Source organism: Sander lucioperca, chromosome 10, assembly GCF_008315115.2.
Source record: "Sander lucioperca isolate FBNREF2018 chromosome 10, SLUC_FBN_1.2, whole genome shotgun sequence".
In the NCBI taxonomy this organism is placed as follows: Eukaryota; Metazoa; Chordata; class Actinopteri; order Perciformes; family Percidae; genus Sander; species Sander lucioperca.
In genome coordinates, this window is record NC_050182.1 from 12965156 (window position 1) to 12982043 (window position 16888).

Below are 16888 nucleotides of genomic sequence, written 5' to 3' on the forward strand. Positions count from 1 at the left end.
CTGTGTTGTCCAACCTCTGTATTTTGAATGGGTGGCAGCATGGAGCAACTCCTCCGCCGCCGTGGCTACATTCAATCCTTCAAACATTCAAACAAACTGTACACGACAGGTTGCTGCTATCCACCAAATCTAATTTCATAATTTAGCAAAAAAAGAGTAGGTTGTATCTTTAATTAAAGGAAAAATAGCAATATATGATGAATGTAACCATAGCTCACCAATATCGTAAACATTGTTTATTGACTCAGCCTAGATAATCAAACTTGGAAGCTGATGTTACTACTAGACCGTTTTTGCTGATGGTTCTGTTCGCTCACTGCTGGTCAGGAAATGTAAAATGTGCATTGTTTTCCTCTGTGTGGTTTCTATGGTTGCCAGGGTTACACAACGAGCCATGGCTATTTAAAATAAGTTCAGCCATCATAAACTGGGCAAATAGCAGTGCGTGTTCATAAGTGCAGCAGCCAGCATCTTTCTGCTTTACTCTCGTCGTGTTTAAATTGGAAGCAATGGAGGCAGAAAGAACCATTACTGCCTTCCTAAAAAAAATTCTGCTTTGACTTTCCTGGCTCGCCTTGGTAACGTTAACCCCTGGCCACAACAACGTCAAACTGTATTAGTTCTAAAATATTATGAAGGTTGGAGAAAATTGACACTCAAATGTGGGTTTTAGGCATAAATATAGAGTCACAGATGGACACTTCAGAAACATTTTCTATCCTGTTTATACATGTATTAATTATTACTTTTAATGTGAAAAAATATCTTTACATATTGCAGCTTTAACCGCAGTAGAGTGACATGCTGAAACCAACTGTATAGTGTGATTTAGGAACTGTCTGACTTCATTTAAAACTTCTTTTCTTTTCTTTCTTTTCAGCACATCAGCAGCCGGCGTCATAAAGACCGAGCAGCAGGTAAACCAGCTAAGCCTAAATACAGCCCCTACAGCAAACCGCAGAAAGGCCAGACCAAGCAGCCGGTGAGTCACTGCACACCTCAGTCATCTTATCAGTGACAAAAGTCCTGGTCTCGACACAACAATCACAGTGACTCAGTTCTAATAGCCTCTTACGAGACAGACGTATCAACCCATAAGAAAAAGTTATCGTTTGACATCTGAGACTGTATTCATTGTCATTCTCCTGTTCCAGCCACTTCCCGTTTTGGTAGTTTGCAGTCACATAAAAAGCATAGGTCTGTGCTTAACCCCAATATGTACCCTTCTGTCTTGCTCCGTTTGCATGGGAGAGAAGGTTGGACAAAAGTGCATGCAGAAATTTGGCAGTTAATTGTTTCTTTGCTTATCAGCAAAAAATCCTATACACCTCTTCCAAAGTGTCTGTTCTTTAATATATCACATTCAATCCACTTGACGGCACCTAATTCAATAAAATGTCAACTTTCATCACGGATCACCTGTTACCTGGCTTTTATTAAAGATGCATGGCAGGTAAAAGCTGGATTTAATTGGAAAACCTGATATTTTATTGACAAAAATGGCATGTATCAAGGCTCCTCTGAGCCAGCACGCTGGAGGCGGAATGCAGACCGGGGTCGAATACTATTTATAAGTAATTGTAAATGTCGGTTTTAACTTCTTCGGAGTAGCTCAGCGTGTGGTCTTCTGCATCAAGGCAGAATTAACGTCAGGCAAGTTGACAAACCACAGAATAAGAAGTGAACTGAAAGAACTTTTAAATACTTGAGGTGATGACTAGCTGTCCATGTGGCAAACCCCTGGCACTGGAAAACCCCACCACTCCAGGCAAGTTAGAACAAATGTTAAAAGTTCTTTTGTCGAGTGGCAAATGACGCAGGATTGGTAGGATGCATAAAGGAGCCTTGTGGATTCAATGTGGGAAAGATAAAGGAGAGCCTGACTTTCCATCTCACAGAAGCTCTCAGAAGACGACATTAATCACACCCACTGTTTGCCGAGACGGAGTGCGGGGGTTACCAGTGTGGGGGAAATGACTTTTTCTGAAACCCATCATTGACTGAGTTAACGGAGAGGAGCTTCTTTGATGAGCGGAGAGTAAAGAATGCGTCCCATAGGGTTACGATGCCTGAGTCAGTAATTGATAACCCATGACGACGGCTGCCATCCTGGTGCTGTGAGACCGTCGATTTTCCATTACTGATACAGAAGGTTAGGCCAGATAACTTTGGTGACCTTTTCACCCTTATTAGGCTGTTTTTGGAGGTTGGGCGCTTTGTCCTTCTGTCATTTCTGTCTTTCATTTCTTCTTATTCTTTTATAATAAAAACTACATAACTCCATTCTCACTCTTAAAGCAGTTCTTCAATTTTTGATGTGCAAAAAAAACTAAATCCCCACTGGAAATAAACTGCCACAAAATAGCAGCATTTGTCAGACATGAAAGAGGTCTCATTTCTAAATTGCAGGAATTAGTTAAGCGATTGAATAATTAAATATAATGTAAAGGGGCTAATATGTCTTTTGCTGTTTCTGATGTAAGCTCTGGTGTCTCACAGATCATCTGGAACACTTTCAGCCATTAGCAGCTGATTTGTGGCACCTGTGTGATCCCCTCCCCCCAATCTCTCTGTGCCTGCAGACTGCACTACTCAGCCACTGTGCTTTCTGTTTATTCATGTTTCTTGTAATAAATCTGATGTTTGTAACACCACCATGTTGCCTCTGTTGATCCAGGATTGTAACAGTCTAGGAAATCAACAAAACAGATATACTGCATTGATAAAATGCAGACTGTAAAATGTCAGAAAGTAGAACAAATAAAAATAAATAAAAGGTCCATCCCAGAACCCAATGTGATGTCTTCAGATTGCCTGTTTTGAGTCCAAAATCCAGGAAATGTAATTTACAGTGGTATAAGATCGAGAAAAGAATCAAATCCTCACATTAGATGCATTTTCCTTGAATAAACGACTTCAGTGATTATGAAGATAGTTGTTGATGAACTTTCTGTAAATATAATCGATTAACTGGCAAATCATTTTACCACTAAAAATTGTGGCTTGGGATCGAGCCACAGTACTGGTTTGGTACCGACCGATAGCACCAAAAGTACCAAAGGTTTGCATTGAATTTCCGATCAGATTTGCAATCATATTTTCCTGTTCTTTGATTAAATAGTTCCTGATCTGGTTGTTATTGAGGCAACCTAAAGTTCCTTTAAAACAACTTGTGTTTAGAAGACATTTAACATTTGCACACTTTGGCTTCTTTTGTTAAATGAAAAAAGTGCCCTCTTTATATTTCTCACAATAAAGTATTGAAAAAAGTATTGTTTTGGTATCTGTAGTTTTGAAAGTATAAAAAAGGGATTTCTAGACTAGCCCAGGTAAAATATGTTTGTGCTTTGTAGCAGAATTTGCAATGATGATTTAGACCCAGCTTTTATTTATGATGTGTTTACATTATTTTGTACAGACTGTATTGACTGTGTTTTGTCTTCCTCCACCAGATAAAGTTGTCCCTGGGTAAGGAGCGCCAGCGTTCGCCTCTGACCGCGCAGATCATACCTGCTCACCTGGCGGCAGTGGCAGCAGCCCTCAGCAACACATTCACACACCGCACGAACCACGCCACTAACCACACCCCGACCCCTGCCCTCTTCCAGACACAGACCCTCCCCGCCGCACTGCTCCGCCCGGCCCCCGGGCCTGTCAGGACCTCCCACCCACAAGTCCTATTTGCCCCTTATTGACCAGTCTGACCTGGGGGGTTCTACACCGCCTCCTGTCAAGGACCAAACCAAGTGCTTCACCCAGACCAGGCCAAGGAGTCACGTCAGCATCTGCACTCCTTCTATGCATCCGGGAACATCTTCTCACCTCTCCTCGTATGGATTATCCCACATTTAAAGCTAACCGGACTGCAGCGAAGCATTGGGCGCTTCTTCATGATGGATTTATTTCTCTGATCCCACTGAAAAACCTGGGCTTCAGTATACAGTATGCTTTCTGTGCCATCCTGCAGCCCATTGCTCATACCTGGAACCCCCGGATCTGGATCTACATTGTACCGCAATAATGTATAAGACTAATCCCAGTGTACTATGCAGTGTCATTATTTCATGATGCAAGGCACAGTTTGAGCTAAAAAATGCGGTAGGGATAAGCTTTTTGTAAAGATACAGCGTGGCACTAAGATCATTGCTTCAGTGGAGGAATAATGTTGCTCATAATTTAAAAGGCTGTTAATGATCATAAGAGCGAGCAAGGCCCTCCTCTGTTCCTGTATGCACTTTAAGCCCCTCCTCTGTTGATGTCTACATTAGATGGCTAGACTGTGTTAGATTGTATGTGTAAGTGTCGTGATGTGTGTGTTTGTATCTGTCCTTGCATATCCATATATGTGCGCAAGTGTGTGCTTCTGCATGTGTGCTTGTCCGTGTGTGTGTGTGTGTGTGTGTGTGTGTGTGTGTGTGTGTGTGTGTGTGTGTGTGTGTCTGTGCTTCCCATCCACCATATGCAATCCTTGTTGATATCCAGCACACATTGTTACTGACCATATCTCAGGCCAGAGGGACCACAAAGGCTTGTGTATATTAACTGTCAGTGTGTAAAAGGTGAACAATTTCAAATAAAAAGAGTCCTAATTTGTTAATGCTCGTGATCCTGTGTAGTTCAGTATATGCAGTACTTCAAATTAATCTCGGTAGAAAAATATAAATGGAGTATATGGACATCCAATACATAAAATACTGTATGTATCTCTTACTTTGAACTGGACGATGTTCACTCTACTTGTGTTTGTATCAAGATGTGGCTTTATAGCAACACTCACATTCAGATAATTCAAATTCAGAATACACCATTATAAGTCCTAGCATAACTCCATTTCCACTACTAACAAAATATGTTTCTGAAGGATGTGCACTCTCCTTGTTTGTATCACAATGTGTGCTTGTAAAACAGAAGCTAATCGGTAATCCTGATGTAAATGTTCCTGCTGGATTCAATTGAATTATCTACAGTTTCATATTGTATTTAACTAGAATGAGCAGGCAGAGCAGACATGTCCGAAAGTGACGTTACATTTATTACTATTTGTGTAATTTCAACAAAATCTGCTGTGTTACTGAATGACAGATGACCTATTGGAATGATAATGCAGCAGATTGTTACCTGCATGTAGTTATTTTTACTCCAGCGGTGGCTGATGCCGAACAGCATAACATTTAGGCATGACTATATACAGCATCTGTACTATAGTCACTTCACTTTCTGTCAAAGGCAAGGCAAGGCAAGGCAAGGCAAGTTTATTTATATAGCCCATTTCAGCAAGCAATTTAAAGTGCTTTACATAAAACATTTGAAAGCATCACGACAAAGTGCAAATGAAACACATTGCAAAAGGACATTTAAATACAAGTAAAAACAGTCATTAAAGAGCCAAGAGAAAATAAATAAAAACAAGCTAAAGTAGAGTAAGACTGGTATAAAATACAAGAATAAAAAAGTTACAGTGCACTCAAAGGATAATTGTATTTTGTTTTACTGTCGACAGAAAAATCAATGTTATATCTCTCAATACTTTAAGATTTTTGCCAATATTGTAATACATTTTATTCATAGAGAGTATATTTCAAGATACTCAAATCGCTTTACATGACAAGTTAAAAAAGATTCTAGATAATAATAAAAAACACTAAAGGCACAAGGTAGCACAAGACATTAAATCAAACAGTTCTAAAATGGTGAGTTTTGACTAACTTATTGAACATATTCAGTCTGGTGCAGTCACAAATGTGTTTGGGGAGAAAGTCTCCTCAGATTTCCCTACTTTGTCTTTGGCCCCAGGCCTATTTGTTCCAACATCAGTCAAAAATATATACATCTTTAAAAAAAGTTTAAAGTAATTTCCAAAAACAGCTGGACACTGTAGTTTTTTTGATAACGTTACTCAAACAGGTGTAAAGTGTGCATTTGTTGGGGATTATTTTCAGACGTTGCACTTCCGAGATTGCTCCGGTGCAAAAGGAAATTCGGCTGGATGTCCCTCTTTTCTGCCAGATGTCCGTTACCTTCCGCTTTCTTTGTGTTGGCATTCTAAACTCCGGTGGATTTATGAGGACTATGGTTAACTGCTCCTCAGATCTCTGCAGGGTAAATCCAGACAGCTGGCTAGACTATCTGTCCAATCTGAGTTTTCTGTTGAACGACTAAAACAACCTTTGAACATACACGTTCCACCAAAACAAGTTCCTTCCTGAGGATATTTTGCAGAGGCACCGTGGCTCTGTCCGGCGCTGCCCTTGACGATTGTGATTGGTTTAAAGAAATGCCAATAAACCAGAGCATGTTTTTCTCCCATCCCAGAATGCTATGTGGACTAGCCAGACCTTCCCTCTCAGTGCTGTAGAGAAAGGTCTGGCAAAGCGAGACTAGCTGTGTCAAAATAAACTACAATGTGTGTGTGTTCACATCATCCAGTGCAACAATGGGGCTCATTTTTATTTTTAATATGATATAGGCCTATAGTACTTTGGCTATACACAAACAATACATAGTAGGAGAAATTAATTGTTGGTTTTGGACTTCTCATTGGATTTGTTGACAAAAAATGTAATATCACCAGACTTATCTTTCAATGATCCGGGTCTGTGGAATCTGTTTTCGGCACAACAATGGCTACATTCCCCATGCCAGCAATGTCATACATAGACAGACGTCAATATACTTTGTTTGTGTACAATAAGTTGAACAAAAGTCAGTTTTCCCCTCTTTTAGACAAGACGTCTCTATCTTTGTTCAGTCTTTAACATTGTGCACCTCATTGATGCATTCGGCACATACAGAATAAACAAAGTAAGAAGCATACGTACAACTGATTGACAAAACCATGATCATGATACCTTTTTCTGCAGCTATTAACCTGTTTCTATCATAGTGAATTTGACAAAGATGCAGTATATTGTGCTAACTACGTTCAGAGGTTTTAATAGAAGACATATGTACAGATGGCAGATAAACATCAGCCCATATATTAACAAAAAGAATCACAGACACTGATGTACCCATGCACACACCATAAATACATCCATGATATCTGACATCTTAAAGCCCAGGTGGCTTTTTTTCCATCCAGGAAATAACATCACAGACAAAAGCAGGTCTGAGCTCCTTAACTCTGACATTTTGGAGAGACCCCAATTCACCACAACACCATAACTCATACGGTACATATTAAACTCAGTAATTCAGTCTGTGAACTTTTCCATGAACCTTGAAGCTTATTCATCCATCCCTCATTTGTAGCACATCTACCTCCGAACTCCCTGACGCAAGAAAACAGGCCATCCAGCCAGATGAGGGGAGCTTCTTTCCACCGAAGACCCTGCTCGCTCTTCAAAACCAATACAGAATCTCTGGCTACTATCTTGCTTCCATTTAATCTCACTGGAGCATTGATCACAAACATCTGTAAGCGGGATGTGGAGCCTCTCTATCGGCTGTTCAGGAAAGCTATCAGCAGAAAAACACTGCCTGACTTCATCCCCGTCAGCAGTGAAAATGCTGTGAACAGCTGGATGTCCAACCAAGCGAGCACTGGAATGTAGGTGACTCAGAAAAGAGAAAATCTTCGTTCTTGGCTCTAGTTGATGACCAGACTGAGCCTGAAATCAAGTGAACCTTAGCCGAAGCGTGTTTCAACACAATGCAATGATGATGATTACGGTGTTTGTAAGCCAGCCATTTAGTATAGTATATAGTATATAGTGAAACATTATAAATGCCACAATACAAAAAAAGGAAAATAATAAAGAACAGATGTTTGTGATTTTTTTTATCATCTGAATGAAACAAATTTACAGAGTAAGAAAAACATTTAAAGGAAAAATCTTTGAGCTCTGTAGCTATAAACTGATAATTTTTGTGTTCTCATTCACTTCATACCTGTGTTTTACTGTTGTTCCTGTTGTTCCTTTTTGTTGTTGTTTTTTACAGTTAATTTACAGTTTTATCCACTAAAATATTGATATAAATGCTAAATAATAGTAGTCTTGTCCCAGAACGCTGAATTAGTTGGATTTTTCATATTGGATTTAGTCAGTTAGTTTGTACAATTATACTTTTAGGGGCTGAAAGAAACAGCAAGCTGGAATTACCTCCAGACAACTTTCACGCAATTCTCCAATACATGAAATATAGTTTATTCACGGCCACATGCACGCGCAACAAAGAACAGAGAATCTCAGATTACAACAGACACAGAGGGAGAGTGACTTCATTCTCTGCTCAGAACACCATTACTCCGCTATATCTTCATGAATATTTGTTTGCTGCAAAATGTTGGATCCCTGTCGACTAAAATTATTATCTGATTGGTTCGAGCAAAACAACACAACCCTTCCCAGACAGAACATGGCTATGAACATGTCAGTCTGAATGATGACGTGAAATGAAATGGCATAGTCTGATTATCAGGCTAAAATTGCAAATGTGACATGGCAGAAAGTTGAAATAATAATACAAATAGTGTAATTCACGCTTTTGAATTAGCAGCAGTGATGCAGTTATTAACAAAAGGAGTGTGCCAGACAAGAGGCGCTCGTAAGACAACGGAAGGAGAAAAAAGGCATCTTTATTATAACATATTTATAGTTAAGGAACCTGGGAAAACTAAGGTGGTGCAAAGGAATCTTTTTTTTCATTTCATTAGTTTATAATGGGAAAAACCTGTATGTCATTATCATCAGTCCTGATGAAGCTATAAGCACACAGCTCGTTATGATCCTAAAATCTAAAAAGGATTCTTTTCCTGCGGGTCTGTTGTCATGGATCTTGAGTCATAATTATGTGACATTTTAGGCTCCTGTGATCACAAAAGATACATTTGACATTTCCTTATACACAGTGATGTACAAAGAAACAATGGAATAAAAGCATCACATTGTCAACTTATTATCTGCTCGTTTATGACTAAATTACAACATGCACTGTTCAACCTGTCAAGAATAATAACAACATAGAGTCTGACAAAGTTATTTATGAGTGTTTTTGGAGGCCTGTACTGAATTTACGAGTCCACAGTAACTTTAAAGAGCATGTCGACATCTGTTTTTTGAAAGACTGGCCAACAGATAACCTTTTAAATTTCCAATGGGATATTTACACATAAAACTCGAAAGTGGGTGACTTGTTAAAGAAAATGACAGCAATGGTATTGAAAGATTCAAATAAAACATTCAGTGTTATTGGAATCACATCTTGCTATAGATTCTCCTCCACGTGGTCTTCATTTCTGTAGCCACCCTTGTTCATTTCACTGTACAGGGAGGTGATTTATTTGCAAATTCGGCCAAATTCCAGTTAGATTCATCATTTTGTGCTTCTCTGTCACTGTAACAAGAAAAAAGTTGCTTTTTATTAGTTATATCGAGTTGTTTTTCATTTTTCATTTATAGACGTTCGAGAAGAGAAACCCCTAAAGGCCGCAGCATGGGCGGGATGCTGTAACAGATACTCAACATGAGCTGCACTTACAATGCCCCCGAGACTCCCGGCAGGACCGTGCAGGTCCAGGCAGCCCATTTCCATGTCCGTGTAAAAGCTTTGATTCAACATTGTGACAAATGCGTCAATTAACATTCCAGTCCATTAAGGCGTTGACATTTTAACTTTATCTGGACGTTTACAAAAATCCTCGCTCGCGGGCAGCAATCTTTTTGAAACATGGTCCCGCTTGTGAGTTTGACAGAACATCTGCATTAAAAGTGCCCTGGTTTTAGTGTCCTGTGTGTGTTTTACAGAGTGCTTTTAGAATCCAGTAACAAAAGATAAAGCTTTAACGAGAAGGGAGGTTTGCAGAGGAGTCACTGAAAGGTTTGCTCACCGGTTGCTCTCTGAACACCATGGCAATTTTTTCAGGTGACTCACTGAAGCTCAAAATAGGTTCAGAGCAGAAGGTTGGAGACTTACTTAAAGGACACACACACACACACACACACACACACACAAACGCACACACGTACTCTAACAAATCTACCCATCCACATCCACCCACACGCACTGGAGTCATTGTTAATAAATATATTAAGTAACAGGGTCTGTGCAGTGCAGAGATTTATTTTCTTTCCTTTTGTTTTGGCGATGGCACTTTAAGAAGAAAGAAAAAAGTGCCAGTAAGTGGGCTTTGCAGTGAAATTATGTATGTGTGGTTCTGTGTATTTTACAAGAGAGAGTGAATGGTCAAAGTCTTCTGGCCAGAGTTCTCCAAACGCTCCGTTTAGCATGACCTAAAATGCCGTTTTTTTGTGGACAAAAGGCCAAAATGCATAGAAAAAGCTACGTTTAAAAAAAACGTGTGGACTAGGCTTTAGTCTTTGAAAAACTGTCAGCCAGTTCTGTCATGAAAACAGCTAAACAGAGTGTTTACTGTATTAAAGGTAACAGAAACTCAAATGATTCATAGTGAAATGTTCATCACTTCCTGGACGCCTCAGCCAATACAGCATCCAATACTGCAGAGGTTGTGGTGACCTCTCATTAGCATGCGTAACAGACTGACCTAACCTCTCTGCAATCTCTTTGCCCATATGATGGGCACATCAATTATTGAGCCATTAATTATTGGCTCAAACAGATGTCAGTCAAGTGAGACGGACACTTTGACCTTGATGAATAACACAGAGCTATAAACACACAGCGATTGTGTCTGAGCGTCCGGCCATGAGCACTCGTGTGTGAACACATTTGAAAGGTGCTATAAATTTCAAGGGCAGGGAACTAGTTAAAGGAGATCTTCCATGACAATGACTGGCTCATATATCAGCCTGTATGATGGTGTAAATACTTATACTGCTCCATTTCACTTCAAGGAACTAAATAAGAATCTCGGTAAAATACATTAACACATTTAATTTGGGCCATATGGAGGGAAAGTATCTGTAAAAGAGTTGGTGATACTGCATCACTGGTACTATGCAAGGTGGTGGTGGCTAGAAGATCACAATCTCTTAATATAACCTTCCTGAAGCCCTTCAGAGTGAAAGCTCAGCTAAGAGAGTGATTTTATCTTCTGCTCAGGCTTATTGAGCTTATTTCAGTCAGTTCAGTTGGTACAGAGCTGCGCTAAAGCTTTCAGCGTTCAGGCTTTTATTCCCTCTGGGGCTCCCGACGCTGTATGCTCATTTATCATACTTGTGGTGCTTTGGATAAGAGTGTCCTATTTACGTAAGGTAGATATTCTAAAGTAAAGGTAGTTTATTTTGACTCAATCCCACATATACACCATCCTACTGCCGGAAATATTCACTAGAGCACTAAATGTGTATCAATCCACTGCTACAAATAGTCCCTAACAAATACACACTTCACTCCTGTTAGTTAGACCAAAATTAAAAACTAAACTTTCAGTGGCAATTGTTTTTTTTAATTTGACCAAAATGTTCCCTTTCAAAAGAGTTTCCCCTTTATTATATTATCTGGGAAAATTCTCAGTAGTCAATGTCACAGTGTATTCAGAATGCTCATATTGTTAGCAGTGTGGTGTTAGCAGTCTGAACTGAACATAAGTAGAAACGTCCCATGGGATAGATGAAATTGGATGAGTAGAATTTATTCTGGCTACATTTTTCTATCCACTTCAAATCTAGACTATCTAGACTAGACTGTCAGACTAGTGACTCAATCACAAACTTACTCATTCACATTTAGCCGGCGGCAACAGTTTAGATCTGCAGATTCAGATTTGCAAAGTTCTCTTTTCAGAATCAGTTTATTTTAAGTTTTCACATACAATTTGGTATTTTGGTGCATAACAATAATCATACAGTGGGAGAGAGAAAAACAAACAAGTACTGCAAAAGACAAGAATAAATAAATAAATAAGAAATATGTCAAATATTTGTGTTTTAAAATAATAATGAAAACATTGTGCGTTAATGTAACGCATTGAGTCAGATGTGGAAAATTGATGTTAATGAAACACGTAGTGTCCATGGGGCGGGATAAGACCGTGTCAGTGGGGGTCCTGGGTATTGCTGTTTTTGTAGCTACTAATCAAGGAATCAAATAGAGGAGACCTGAGGCAGTTGTATATTTTTTTAATTTGTGCGCACATATACGTTTCTTATATCAAAACATGACTAATGTACTTGAAGTAGTCTTTGAGTTATGAAGAAAAATACCCCGGCCTCCCCTATCAAAGGACAATACTTCTAAGTAGCTACAATAACAAAGCCTTGTTTTAAAATGTTATTTTTCTAGCTATGCACATAACACCTTATGACCTGTTTGCTGTCAAGGTGTGAGCGACCGGAGAGTCTGGGTGGATTAGATAAGCATCAGCCACATAGCGATAAACCACAGGAGCTTATGAGTCAGGGCTGCTGTGGTTTGTCGCTGTGGAAACTGCTCCCTCGGCCCCTTCTTCAGCCTGCAGGGCGTACGTGGATGAAATATCTCAAAGCCTATAGCTCAGGAGTTACAAGTTTGCAGAAGTGTCCCCTTCCCTCCCCCGGTCATCACTGGAACACTGCACATCACAACATCACGATCACGTTTTCAGCTGGCCAAGTTATCACTGTAATGAGGCTGTCACCATAGCGACGTCCCAGGGTTAACGGTGACAGCCAGGACAGGTGACGCATGCCGCCGGCTATGGAGATCACAGCTGGAAACAGCCGTGACTTTCAGGAGGTCTAACCTTGTGTTTAGCCACGACATATCAAATGCAGGCAGCCAAACAGCACTTTGATCTTACCTGTCTGCTGTTAAGTGACTGTGGAAAAGTTTGTTGTCAACCTACATTAGAAATAATTTCACAACATTTTCACATTTCTGCTTTGATATACTATATGATAATTGGTACCATGGCAATGTTGTCTCAGACAGTTAACAAGAGGTTTTAGATTTCTAAACACAAAGAAAAGGTCCTCCAGTACACAAGAAGTCAAGCATTTTATATTTTTGTTAGCACCAACAGCATTGTGTTTGGAATAAGTGATACGTGATAAGTGCAGTGTAAATACACCACAGCAAAGATCACTTAGAACCAACGTTGTTGCAAAACTAGATGACAGCATGCCAAATTATTATAATATATGTAAACATAGCCAACAACTCATTTGATGACAGATTTCCCAGGGACTTCGTATCAAGTGGACACGCTTCTCTCCATATTTTCCTTTTTTTCTGTCAATTCATAATAGTGTTGCTTTACCAGCACAGGAAATGCATGTGCATTCAGGTCATCTATAGCGCTAGGACTATGCATATTGCAAATTATACCAATATAAACATGCTCTTTGATAGATTTCTTTGTAACTAAATTAATTTGTTTCGATCGAACTACACTGTGTAAAATGTACAATTCTCTTGCAGGTATCGCTTATCTGTCTAATGCTGCATCATCCCTCTTGCAGTTCGCTCAGATTTGCAGCTGGTGATGAAACTGATGTGCTGTGAAAAGTGGATATCAATCCAGCAGGTCAACATTTTAAGTGCAAATGCATCACTTTTGTAAGAGGGTGAATGAGGGATGTTATTTTCTGGTATTTTCTTGCTATTTTTGCAAACAGACCTGTTTTTTCCAGAATTGGTTGCACTGATGGGAATAGTGCAGCCTATAGTTACAGTGCACTGCTGCACCCACATGGCAACCTGAGTGAAATGCAGTTACAAGTATTGAGCTTTAAGGTTTTATAAAGCCAGTTGTGAGGAGTTAATCATACATGGTTCGAAGTGCAATTGGAAATGTTGTTTCATTATATTTTGGGAGTATATGTCTGACCTGATTTAAAAGCCTCGTGGGTGGAGTCTGTCACATAACGTGATAATTTAGCACCATGCAGGCTAAATTAATCAAGTCAGAACATGCAGGAAGAAATCTGCCCAAACAGTGTCTTGTCAATGACAACTTCCCTATCATCAGAATTATATTTAAATGCATCTGCCTGGAGGAGTGTTTAGGTAGGCCAGAAGCAAACTTTGTGTCTCACGTGTCTCTTAATTGATTGGCCCAGGTGTGTTTTTTTTCAGAGCACAGGTGCTTCTGATAACATTAACGATGACTCTACTCCAGTGTCCCTGTAAACCATGAAAGTGTAAAAGTGAGTCAGGAGTGATTTTTTTTTCAAAGCACAGGTGCTTCTGATAACATTAACGATGACTCTACTCCAGTGTCCCTGTAAACCATGAAAGTGAGGACCCTGAAACTGAAGCATCTAAATACAATTCAGCAATTATTTATGATCACCTGTGCTTTTCCCACTGTGAAATGACAAAATGTCTTCCATTTACAAAATGCGTATTAGAGCGTATGAAGAAGTAAACTTCGTAAAATTAACAAAACTGGACAAATTTAAATGGATGAATGATGTGCTGAATACACTTTAACATTATAGTTGTGCAAGAAACCGTTAAAAAACTATTAAAATTACTTACCACAGCTTACCACAGCTAACCCAAATTTACATTGGATGGACATGATAACATTAACTTGGTAAGCAAACACCAACTTGATTTTAAGACATTTTCTTTTGCCACATAACACAATTTTGTGATTATGATTGACGGCCCAGATACAGAGATTTTCTGAAGACTTTCGCTCTCTCAACATGCTTTTCCTTTGACATTTGTGGACATGAAGACTCTCAAGTCTAAACTGGAGCTGATCCACTGGCAATAGAGATCTGGTCTGAAATATGTATCTGAAGGGTTTAAAGCAGTGATTAATCAGTGAAAATGTCAAATGCAATTCTGTCTTTAGAAAATGCGATGCTGTTTTACTCTGGATTTCCATTCGGGAAGGCTAAATGCCAAAAAATGTCATATCTGCTAAAGAGAAAGTGAGACCAGTTATTAAGTGTTTGGCACTGAAACAACAGTGTTGACACCCTCTAATATACTGTTAAAGGAAAAGTTCATATACAAAGTGAGTTTTATCTTCAGTGTCTGTCACATTTTTTAAGAAGCAGTGTTTTCCACTTCCACCTTAAGCAGCTCTGCCAAAGAGTGTGAAGGGCCAGATTTGGAAGTGAAACAGCCACCATCAATTTTAGTTACGACAGACAGGCACTAAGTGCTATCAGTCTCGACCACAGAGAGAGACCAGTCTGAGTTATGAAATAATTTATACATCAAAACTTTCCTCACTTTTCATGAGAAAACTTTGATATACCTTGTTTACAGACTTGTGACCAAAATGTCAAAACACCCACAAAACACGATGTATTCTTCTCTTTGGCAGTCACATCCTGCTCAATTTTAAAACATGATTTTGTTTCCAGGGAAACTGTTGAAAGGTTGGAAAACTGAATTTAGACTTTGATATCTTCAGACAAACTGCGATGGACTTTACCATTGTTGCTTTACATCTAGAGTTATGGGCTGGTGCAGAATCTTACGAATTGATATGTCCATCCGAAAACCCATCTATGCATTCAACTTTTAACTAACATTGAGGTTCTTTCAAAAAGACCCTTCTGAGGTATTATTCTTATACTTGTACACCTTTGATGAAAATAACTTCAGCTCCCCCCATTTTCATTTTTCACGTAATTACTTCCATCACATTTCGTGTGTGTACCGAGTGCACCACTATGAATGAGTTTAAAGAAAGACTGTCTGAAAGTGTACGTGTTCATCCCCATTTTAACAGTGATTGCGTCTCGGCCATCACTATGGCAGCTTTGTACTGCACAGTGTGACCGTTCAGTACATATTTGCCTTCAGATGTGGTTGACAACGCACAATATGAACTGCAGTTTGTTTTTGAGAATACTGACACCTCAACAGCTCAGTCCTGGAGGTGAGAGACAATCATGGCAGACAATAGATTCGGCGTACAAGTGCAGTAACCTGCTATTCCAAGTTTATATAACAAACGTGTTAAACAGTTACTTTCGTATTTAGACATCCAGCAGATACGGAGCTACATAACAATACATTTGTTGGCGTGTTTCTGGCCACTGGGCAAACAATATTCACTCTCTTTTAGCTTTGGTTTGATCGTTCTGACTCAGTTAGTTGCTAACTGCTCCACTATGTTCACCAGTTGGATGCTGATTTTGTCTCTGCCATTTGATGCTGGACATATAGAGTACAGTCAGGTTATAAAAGCTTTCTCGGCAAAAACGGCTGCCTGTTACAGCTGGAAACGGGTTGATGGGAGCGGTGAGGGTGAACCAAAACAGTTAAATTGTGGGCCATAAAACCAAAGTATGGGACAAGTTTATTTTGGGTCTTAGACAGGTGCAAAGCTCAGCCCTGATAGCATCAAGCAAACTGCTGCTATGACTTTTGGAGTAGCTCTTCAAACCTTCCATGTACTTGAAAAAACACCAGAGATACTTTCTGTCCCACTTTAAAAGGCTCTTTCACGGAGGACAAATACCCAATAAATTCCCCGTGGCAATTTAGTCATAGTGGGAGAAGCCTTTGCTACTGCCTGTCATAGGATGAACCACATTATTTCACTGGGCAAAAAATTTAATTTCCAGGATCTGCCGGTCTGCTTTATTGACAGTGGGAAAGATCAGGGGTTAGAATCTCCCACTGTGGTCAGTATTCATTTTATGTTTGAACTTTTCATCAAAGGGTTGTGATTTAACTCTCTGGGCAAAGTAGAAGGGCAGCTCTTCCAGTGAAGCAGCATGCAACATAATGACTCATAGGGTCCAACATTTTTTTAAAGCTTTTCTGGCAACACAAAGCTCCACTGTGATGAAAGCAAAATGCCATCCCGACTTGTGCAAAAGTTTCCTTGTGCATCTCTGTGGTTAGTGGTGGTTGTCAACATGAAAAAGGGCACATTGTGGGAAAACATTACCACATAACTTGTTGAACAATGTCTATAATTGTTACGTTTGTGATTATCATCCTATCACCTATCACCTTTCCATGCAATCAACTGTACTCTAAAGCTTTTTCATAACGCAATAAGTAGTAG

The 16888-nt window shown here is 39.5% G+C and overlaps 1 protein-coding gene across 1 annotated transcript in view; it reads left to right on the forward strand.

Moving 5' to 3' along the window:
* znf385d (zinc finger protein 385D) overlaps positions 1-4606 on the forward strand; it is a 98008-nt gene extending 93402 nt beyond the window's left edge. The window contains exons 7-8 of the mRNA XM_031279405.2: positions 881-982; positions 3453-4606. Coding sequence (XP_031135265.1) covers positions 881-982; positions 3453-3695 — 345 coding nt within the window. The 3' untranslated portion in view covers positions 3696-4606. The remainder of the gene's footprint in view (positions 1-880; positions 983-3452) is intronic.
* Positions 4607-16888: the final 12282 nt, after the last annotated feature.